General features: G+C 37.4%; 1 protein-coding gene across 8 annotated transcripts in view; it reads right to left on the bottom strand.

The window, feature by feature from the left end:
* LOC138759441 (uncharacterized) overlaps window positions 1–10,651 on the bottom strand; it is a 148,907-nt gene that overhangs the window by 104,016 nt on the left and 34,240 nt on the right. For all 8 annotated transcript variants that reach the window (XM_069929874.1, XM_069929875.1, XM_069929873.1 and 5 more), the window contains 2 exons: window positions 9,574–9,702; window positions 9,259–9,456 (listed from right to left, as the gene is read on the bottom strand). In XM_069929874.1, the coding sequence (XP_069785975.1) occupies window positions 9,259–9,456; window positions 9,574–9,702 (327 nt within the window). The remainder of the gene's footprint in view (window positions 1–9,258; window positions 9,457–9,573; window positions 9,703–10,651) is intronic.

The following is a 10,651-nucleotide window of genomic DNA, read 5'->3' on the forward strand; positions in this document are numbered from 1 at the left end:
GGTTTTTTTTAATTATTTTTTATTATTTTTTTTAAAATAAATAATTTTTTTAAAAACTCTTTTTGTTTTCTGATTGTAATTGAGAGGGAATTAGGAGGTTTTTTTTCTCTCTTTTTTGGGGGGGTTTTCTCTCTTTTTTAAGAGGATGATGTCACAGAAGATAATAAGTAAAAAATTGAGAATGTTGAATTAGATGAAGAGGAAGATGAGGGGAAAGGTGATAAGAAGAAAAAGAAGAAAACCAAGTACATTGAGGGAAAAGAGTTTAATAAAATTAAGTTAATTTCGATAGAGAATTTTGAAGATGTTATAAATGAAGAATATGGAGAATTTTATAAGAGTTTGAACTTTTTTTTTTCTTTTTTTTATATATAGGGGAGGGGAAGGGAATAAAAAGTTTATCTGATTGTTTTTCTAAGGGATGTTTTTGTTCTCTCGATGAATTATAAAGGAAACTTGGTATTAATGGAAATTTTGTATTTATGTATTATTAATTATGATTTTTTGTATAACAGATATGTGGTTGATATATGATTTTAATATTTGAACTTAGTTTTAAAGTGGATTTCATTTGTTAAATACATGTATTATGTTTGATTTAAATATATGTTTAAGGGTATTATTTTAGTATTGATGTTTTTTTGTTGTTAGTAATTTTTTTTGTTGTTAAGTTTTATCTTTTTTTGTAAGTGGGGTTTTTTCTATTTTATTTACAACATTGTTAATTAATTCTTCACTTTTTATTTTGGGGGGGAGGGTTGGACTAATTTTAAATTAGACGATTAATGTTGTGTTATAATTATTGGGGGGGTTAATTTGTGTAGTTTAATGATGTAGTACCATCGCCTTCCCAAGATCGTGTTATATGGCGAGCTCTCCACTGGCCACCGTGACAGAGGTGCACCAAAGAAAAGGTACAAGGACTGCCTAAAGAAATCTCTTGGTGCCTGCCACATTGACCACCGCCAGTGGGCTGATATCGCCTCAAACCGTGCATCTTGGCGCCTCACAGTTTGGCAGGCAGCAACCTCCTTTGAAGAAGACCGCAGAGCCCACCTCACTGACAAAAGGCAAAGGAGGAAAAACCCAACACCCAACCCCAACCAACCAATTTTCCCCTGCAGCCGCTACAACCGTGTCTGCCTGTCCCGCATCGGACTTGTCAGCCACAAACGAGCCTGCAGCTGACGTGGACTTTTACCCCCTCCATAAATCTTCGTCCGCGAAGCCAAGCCAAAGAGAGAAGAAAGAGATTCTAATTTTTATTATCTTACTTTTTATTATTTCTTTAAATGTAATTTTTATTTTATTCATGTCATAAAATTTTAAATAAAGTTTAAAAAAAAACATAAATCGAAATGTAAATATTCTGAATACAACAACCACTTACTATTAAAAAAAGCTATAATTATCACGCGAAACACAAGTAATTTTTTCCATTATTAAAGAGTATGTCATTTCATTATGCCATCTATTAATATCAATCATATTTGTATCTTTCCACATACTAACAATACATTTTTTCTCTACAAATAATGCTAAATATACAAAAGCAAGTTGAAATTTATCTAAACCCAAACCTTTCAGAGGTTGCAAACTGCCAAATAAAGATACTATCAGATCTAAAGGTATTTTAATCTTATACAGATTTGGATTTATCCCAACCCGTTTTATCCATACCATCCTATAATATTTAACATATGAATGAAATATAACCCTTCTCTGGTACCTTCATAAGGAAAGTCTCAAATTTAATCATTTCAGATAAAATCATATCGCTACCAAACACACATTTTACCAAAGATAAAATTTAAAAATAAACAAAGAATTCTTATCAATACCATAGCTGTCCCTCATCATTACACTTAATTGAACTGTTTAAACCTTGAAAATTAAAAGTAGCAAATCTCAACTTTAACATATCTACTAATATTACTAAAGACCAATAATATCTTTATATAAAAACTCAAATCATCGTATATAGGCCCTCCAATAGGAGAAAAAAAAATCACAAAGTAAAAGATGGATAAAATAAAAATAAATCAAAAAATTTTTTAAAAATTAATAAACCCCCCCCCCAAAAAAAAACTACCAAAAGGTAGTAATCCCTTAACAAAATTTGGGTGTGGATCACCCACCAGTGGCTGATGACTAATAGAACCTAGAACAAATCTCTTCCTCCCTAGCCGAACAAAAAAATTTTCTCAAAATATCATAAGAACATAAAAAGTAAAATAGGAATAAGAAGATTCTGCTATTCATCCAAGAGGTTCCAAACTCGAAGATCCCATTTCAAAAGAAGTTGGACTCTTTCCATTCCCGTTTTTCCCATTTCTACCATTTCCAGAACAACCAGATTTTTCTTTAGAAGATAATGGTGGGCTACATCTTTGTCCTCTTATATCAGGCAATGAATCAGCAAAAATAATTGCTTCATGATCATCCTCAATAAAACGAGATTGATAGTCTCCACGAAACACCTTCAACATTACTGGATAGCGAAAAGTAGACTTATAACCTTTACACCACAAAACTTCTTTAACTGGATTAAATCGACGTCAACGTTGAATGACCTCTTGACTCAAATCAGGGTAGAAAAAAAACTCTGCTATTCTGAATCAATAACAGAGTTTGTCGTTTTTCTCACATTTTGCACTGCCAGTCGAAGTATTGCTTCTCTATCCAAATAATTCAAACATCGAATTATTACAGGTCTCGGTGGCTAACCAGGTAAAGGTGATCTCCTTAAAGTTCTGTGAGCTCTTTCCAATACCAAGCCTTCAGAAAAAAATTCTTGCCCTAATACTTGTGGGATCCAATATCGAGATCCACTACATGGGAACACGCACCTTCTTCCAGAGAACGGATAATTCCAGTGCTGTCCTTCACTTGGTGAGTAGTAGACTTTTTTTCCAGCTCCCACAGGCAGGCTTTGTAGTTTAGGCACTGAAGAAATTAAACCTGAGGCTGCAGCAAGTTGTTTAGGCCCCAAATCTTCAGTACTTCAAAAATGTAACTTCTTCTGCATTTGAGGTTTAATCTTTTTACCATTAATGGCAATAATAATTCCTTAATACTTTAAACTAAAATTTAAGAACTTTAAACTTGAAAACAATGGGTTAAAAAACAGGTACTTAAAAGTCCGGCCAGAGAGGTCGAGATTACACGTCTAGACTCTACGCCATCTTGCCACGCCCCCACACTTTCAATTGATGATATGCAAACATTGTATCATGAGTTATTCCATATTTGTCCTTCAACTGTTCAAATGTTAACAAATTATTTCCCAAAAAAGTTTTCTATTCTTTTGATTCATTTTCTCTCCCATTCTCTAAAGGAAAGGTGTCATCTGCAAATAAGCTGATTTTATACTCTTTCTCCTTTATTTTTACTCCTTTTATTTTATTTTCTATTCTTATCAGTTCTGCCAAAAGTTCTATTGCTAAGGTGAACAATGAGGGGGATAGTGGACATCCCTGTCTAGTTGACATAGTTAATTTAAAGTGACTCGATACATATCCATTTACTGTTACCTTCACAAACGGTCCATTATACAATGCTTTAATCCAATTTATATATTTTTCTGGTAGATTGAATTTCTGTAATACTTTAAATAAGTAATTCCACTCTACTCTCTCAAAGGCTTTTTCTGCGTCTAAAGCAACAGCTACTGTTGTTTTCTTATTTCCTTGAACTGTGTGAATTAGATTAATAAGTTTGCAGACATTGTCCGCTATTCGTCTTTTCTTAATAAATCCAGTTTGATCTTGTTTTACTATTTTAGGTACACAATCGGCCAATCTGTTTGCTAATAATTTCGCTATTATCTTATAGTCTAAGTAGAGATATTGGTCTATATGATGCTGGTGGATCCTTCCCCGTTTTTGGTATTACTGTAATTATTGCTGTCTTATATGAATCTGGCAAGTTTTGTGTTTCTTCTATCTGGTTCATTACTTCCAGAAGAGGAGGAATTAATAACTCTTTAAATGTTTTATAGAATTCTATTGGAAATCCATCCTCTCCTGATGTTTTATTGTTCGGCAGCTTTTTTAATATATCCTGCACTTCTATTTCAAATGGTTTTATTAGTTTGTTTTGTTCCTCTTCTTGCAATTTTGGCAGTTCAATTTTAGCTAAAAATTCCTCTATTTTATCCTCTTTCCCCTTGTTCTCAGTTTGATATAATTGTTCATAAAATTCCTTAAAATTTTCATTAATCTCTGTTGGGTTATATGTAATTTGTTTGTCCTTTTTCCTTGGTGCCAGTATCGTTCTTTTAGCTTGTTCTGTTTTAAGTTGCCAGGCTAATATTTTGTGTTTTTTCTCCCAGTTTGTAATACTTTTGCTTTGTTTTCATTATGTTCTTCTCCACCTTGTATGTTTGTAATGTTTCGTATTTAATTATTTTTGTCCGCCAATTCTCTCCTTATCGTTATATCATCCCTTTTTACTTGTTCCTTTTCTGTACTTACTATCTCCCTTTCCAACTGCTCTATTTCCCGATTGTAATCCTTTTTCATCTTAGTCACATAACTTATTATCTGCCCTTTGATGAAGGCTTTCATTGCGTCCCATATATAAATTTGTCTCTCATTGATCCTGTGTTTATTTCAAAACATGTTTTAATTTGGCATTCAATAAACTCCATAAATTCCTGTCTTTTAAGTAGCATGGAGTTTAACCTCCATCTATATGTTCTTGGTGGGACGACCTTCAGTTCTATTGCTAATAATAGAGGTGAAGGATCTGATAGTAGTCTAGCTTTATATTCAGTTTTCCTAACTCTCCCTTGAATATGGGCTGACAACATAAACATATCAATCCTTAAGTAAGTTTTGTGCCTACTCAAATAATATGAAAATTCCTTCTCTCTTGGGTGTTGCCTCCTCCATATATCCATAAATTTCATTTCCTGCATTGATTTAACAATAAATTTAGCTACTTTATTCTTTTTACTTGTCTTTTGTCCAGTTTTATCTAACATTGGGTCCAAATTAAAGTTAAAATCCCCTCCTATCAATATATTTCCTTGTGTGTCTGCAATCTTCAAAAAAATATCCTGCATAAACTTTTGATCCTCCTCGTTAGGTGTGTATATATTGAGCAAATTCCAAAATTCTGAGTATATCTGACACTTTATCATTGCATACCTCCCTGACGGATCTATTATTTCCTCCTCTATTTTGACTGATACATTTTTGTTAACGAGTATGGCCACACCTCTAGCTTTTGAATTATAGGATGCTGCCGTTACATGTCCAACCCACTTCAGTTAGATGTGTTTACTGCACAAATGTTATATCTATTTTTTCCTTCTTCAATAAATTTAGTAGCCCCTTCCTTTTAATTTGGTTATGTATTCCATTAATGTTTATAGTCATATAGTTCAAGATGGCCATGTTGTATCTTGCATACATCTCTTTTCCACCTCTTTGCCGCCTCCATCCCCCTTTTCATCTCTTAGTTTTCTCTTATTACACTTAATATACGACAACACATTTAAGACATAAAGTACCCCCGCAGTTCCCACATACACTAATACCTTAACCCCAACAGTTCCCCCCCTCTCTGAGTTGCCCCATATCCCTTGCTGGGCAACCACAACAACCCCTTTTCATTTGGATTGCGATCTTGTTCGCAGTGTCAACTGATTTTGCAGTGACGGTTATTCCCTCTCCACCCAGCCCTCTTCAGAAAACACTAAACAAAGCTCTCTCTTCTTTTTTTCTCCCCTTACTCCCTTCCTTCCCTGCTCTTTTCCCTCTTTAGTTCTTTACATATATTTTATATATTCTTCATTCTTGTTACATCCCTTCTCCTGTCCTGCAAACATTCTGTGAATTCTTGCACTTTCTCTGGTTCCGAGAACAGTCTGTTTTGCTCCCAGAGTTTAAATATTTTAAGCACGGCTGGATGTCATAATATGAATTTGTGACCTTTTTTCCATAAAGTTGATTTCGCTGTATTAAATTCCTCTTTAAGAGTTCAAAACTTATGTCTGGGTAAAAAAATATTTTTTGACCCTTGTATTCCAATGGTTTATTATCTTCTCTAATTTTATTCCTTGCCCATTCCAGTATATTTTCTCTTGTCTATCTCAAAAATTTTACTAAGATGGATCTTGGTTTATGATGTGCCTGTGGTTTCGGAGCTAATGCTCTGTGTGCCCTTTCTATTTCCATTTCTTCCTGCATTTCTGTCATTCCCAGGACCTTTGGGATCCATCCTTTTATAAATTCCTTCATGCCTGCGCCTTCTTCAACCTCCTTCAACTATTTTTATGTTGTTTCGCCTACTATAATTTTCCAACATATCAATTTTCTGAGATAACATTTTTCCAATTTTTCTCTCAAGTCATTCACTTCCATTTCTACAGCTGTGTTCCTCCCCTCTTTGGCTGCTCGTCTGTTGTGCTTCTTATGTTGGTCTTCTTGTCAATCTTCCCTCCGTCTATCTTCTACGTCTGTTTCTTCGCACCCTCTTCTATTCCCTTTATTATTCTTCAGCTGAGAGCCCTGGTGTCGGGCATCCCTCAGCTGCTTGGTCTGTGACAGCCCCCCTCCTCTGCTGAGCCCCCCTCCTCTGCTGAGCCCCCCTCCTCTGCTGAGCCCCCCTCCTCTGCTGAGCCCCCCTCCTCTGCTGAGCCCCCCTCCTCTGCTGAGCCCCCCTCCTCTGCTGAGCCCCCCTCCTCTGCTGAGCCCCCCTCCTCTGCTGAGCCCCCCTCCTCTGCTGAGCCCCCCTCCTCTGCTGAGCCCCCCTCCTCTGCTGAGCCCCCCTCCTCTGCTGAGCCCCCCTCCTCTGCTGAGCCCCCCTCCTCTGCTGAGCCCCCCTCCTCTGCTGAGCCCCCCTCCTCTGCTGAGCCCCCCTCCTCTGCTGAGCCCCCCTCCTCTGCTGAGCCCCCCTCCTCTGCTGAGCCCCCCTCCTCTGCTGAGCCCCCCTCCTCTGCTGAGCCCCCCTCCTCTGCTGAGCCCCCCTCCTCTGCTGAGCCCCCCTTCTGCCAGTGTCCTCTTTCTCCTTTGACTGCACATGCGCAGTTGCGCATTTTTGTTTGGCTCCGAGAGCCATTTTTATAGTGCACTGGTGGGTTGCGACTCTGTAGGGCAGGTACTGACCGAGGGTCAGGCACTCCTCGTCATCGCAGCGTCCTGTTCCTTCCTGCAGGTAAGGCCTTCTTCCTTCTTCTCCGGCGACTTTTTTACTTCTTATTTTCCAGCTGTTCTTACTTTCTCCTCCTTGGAAGCCATCTTCTTTCTCTTCTCTGTATCTTTATCTTCTATTTCTTGTACTCTATTTCTGTTATGCTTTGCTTTTTCCTAACTTTTTTTCCTATTTTCCTGGAGAGGGCTGGTTTTCCCAACCGGCCACTACTCCATCACATGACTCCTCCGTATGTGGCAATTTTCAACATCATACACTCAATTTTCCAGGATTGGAACAACGTTTTGGGAAAACTATTGCCCTGACAACCACAATTTAAATTCACATTCAATAGGATTATAATTGCATTGGAAAAGCGAGATCCAGTGAATATCAGCTATAACTGGCTTCCACATTTCACCCTACTGAAATGATGAAAAGTAGTCTGATCTACATCAGGGGAGACTGGACACAAACTGGGGGAAATCACTTTTTTGTACTCCTTCACTCGGTCTGCCATGACTGGTTCATTCAATTCCACATCTCATTCCCACAATGACATTTCTATTCATGGCCTCACGTATCGTCAGGTTGAGGCCACATGTAATTTGGAGAAGCAACACCTTATATTCCGTCTTGACAGTCTCCCACCAGATGACATATCAATTTCTCCAATTTCCAGTAACCCGTCCTGCGATAAACCACTGTTATGTTAATGATTGGCTGTTGCCAGCTGGACACGTCTCCCGAGCCCTTTTCATGCTCCCCATTTCATTCTGCCTTGATCAATCAATGAGGTTGACGGCTGTTCCAGTCTACAGTTAATAAAAGCCTATCAGTTTCACAACTTCAGTGTTTTGTGATTATTAATGGTGCATCACCTCCCCTCTTTTCTTTTTCCTTCCACCCCATCACTTTCTCTCACCCCTGACTCCTTTTCTTCTCTTACTCCAGTCCATCACTTTTACCTTCCACCCATTTCCCTTCCTATCAGAGAGCAATTTCCCAGCCCCCTGCTTCCATCATCTCAGCTTATTTCTTTTCTTCCCCCTCCCACCTATTACTTGCAAGCCTATGCTTACCCTCCTCTCCCAGCTTTATATTTGGATGTTTGCCCATCCCTGATGAAAGGCTTGAGGCCAAAATATAGACTGTCTATTACTTTCCATGAGTTCCACCAGCACTTTTGTATATTGTTCCAGTTCTCCATCATCTGCAGACTTCTTGTTTAACCTTGGTGTGGAGCTAACAATTCTTCAAAATGTGATGTTCCAATAGTAGAGAAAGATCTCAACTCGAAGCATTCAACACTAGAATAAAGTTCTCAAACTTTTCCACTTTTAGTTCTAAGAATGTGGAACTCATTACTATAGTGACAAATTTATAGCAAAAAATAAATTTACATTTAAAGCAGCAATTTTCCATCTTGTTTTTGGCTGTGCACCTCCCCCACCCCCCAACCCCCAAACCAGGACCCTGCTTTTCCTCGTGAAGCATTCAAATTTTGTCTGTACTTCTCTCCTACATAAAAAAAATTAAAAAATTTGTGATACATTTTGTGAAAAGACTTTGTTTTAAATGTGCTGTGGTGTCCGGGGGTGGGAGATATAGGGCTCATGATGAGAATGGTTGGTTTAAAGGGAGGCTGGAGAAGCACTGGGGGAGAAATTAACAGATATTTATGCTAATTAATTAAACCGGAGAAGTTAGAAGGAAGGATAAACATCAGGGTGGGTGGGATAAAATGACCTATTTCTATGCTGTAGATTACACATCATTCTATAATTACTGCAGGAGGAAAGAGAAAGACAAAACAGAAATAGCATAGGAGATCCACAATCAATTTATTGGCCTGGTCTCTCAGGATGAATGAACAGCCTAGGATAACATAATCCAAGAATCTCACATTGACTAAAAAACTCACATTGACTAATCAAAACTTTCTGCTATACATAAGCACCAGCTTTAGAATTCAGTAACATACCAAAAGACCTTCTTTTACAGCAATAGAAAAAAAAGATTTATTACTTTCAATTCTAGTTGTGTGAAACGAACTAAATCATAACCAGGATTTCAATCCACATTGTAGTGCAATTGTACAGATGCCATATATATTACCTGTAAGATATCTACAGTCTCAATTTCATATATATCTTCATCCTTCAGTGATTGAGGTACTTTGAATATCCTATGCACAAGGGGCTGCTTGCATAAAGGACCAAGGTTAAGTTCTTCAAAGCTTTGCTTGTTCTTTAGTGCGGCCAAGCACTGGTTCAGCTCGTAAAGAGTGCAAACGCATCTGGTACTCTCAAAAGCCTTGAAATAAAAAAAATTAACTTCTTCAATTAAAAAGAGCATCTTGCCATAGACAAGGACTAGATCAAAAAGGAAACAATACTCCATCACAATATAACCCCAATAATCTTCACTTACCTCAATAAATGTTACCAGTTCTCGCTGTATTTGTCGAAGTTCCCGAATAGCAGGCAGTTTAATAGGAGGCCATATTCCAAGGTTTTTTATATTTTGTACTCTGAAGTATCTGCAAACTCTGTTCAAAACCTACAATTAAAATATTTTTTTATAATGTATATGCTGGAAATATTATTCTTTTCCCACAGATCCTGTCCAACCTGTGAGTGTTTCCACCATTTTCTGTTTTCATATTTAAAAAAAGATGTTTGAGGAATGGAAAATGAGAGACACAAACCAGGATTTCCATAATAATAAGATGGAGATTATAAATGAACATTAATTAACATTTATTTTCCACAGGTCAAAGCAGTATGCAAGAAGCCCAAAATTAACATAGTAATCTATCTCCTGAGTAGAAATTGATCATGAAGCAATAAAAAAAGAATTTCTCATTCTATACAATAATTTAGGAAGGAAAAATTAATATAAAAACATAAAAATAATAAAGAAGTCTAATTTTCAAGTCAGTGCAGTTTTATCCCAGTATACTCTTCTGTTAATGTTATTGTGACAGATTATAGATGTTTTTGGGAGATAAATTTGGGCAGGTTTTTTTGGTGAAGGTCACATACAAACACTTCAAAACAGATCTCAATTAAAATACTGGAGCTCTGCTCAACCTAGACAGGCCAGCTCCAAGAGTCTTTGCAAAAGCTTTGGAGAATGCCCAATAAACTTCACTAATGGATTATTATTTTGAAAAGCAACAGGTGAAAGAACTCAGAGGAGTAGGGCTGGAGCCTTAGGCTGTCTGGGAGAGCTGCTTGCTGCTCTAAGAGGGTCATGTGGCTTTTTGCAAGAAGAAAAGGAGTCAAACAGGCTTTTCTCTGAGAGAGAAGGATCAGTTTTGCAGTTTTACATTCAGCAGCAACAGCAAAGCTTGTGGAAAAAGCCCATTTGGAAGATGGGTTGTGAGTGCTTAGTTCAGCCTGATCAAAGCCCTTGTGGTTCAAACAAGAGGACTGGCTGTCTAATGTTTCACTTGGAATAAGGAAAACAAAAAGGACCTCTGTGGTGACCTGAAAGAAAGATGTTA

This window comes from Narcine bancroftii, chromosome 3, assembly GCF_036971445.1.
Source record: "Narcine bancroftii isolate sNarBan1 chromosome 3, sNarBan1.hap1, whole genome shotgun sequence".
Classification (NCBI taxonomy): Eukaryota; Metazoa; Chordata; class Chondrichthyes; order Torpediniformes; family Narcinidae; genus Narcine; species Narcine bancroftii.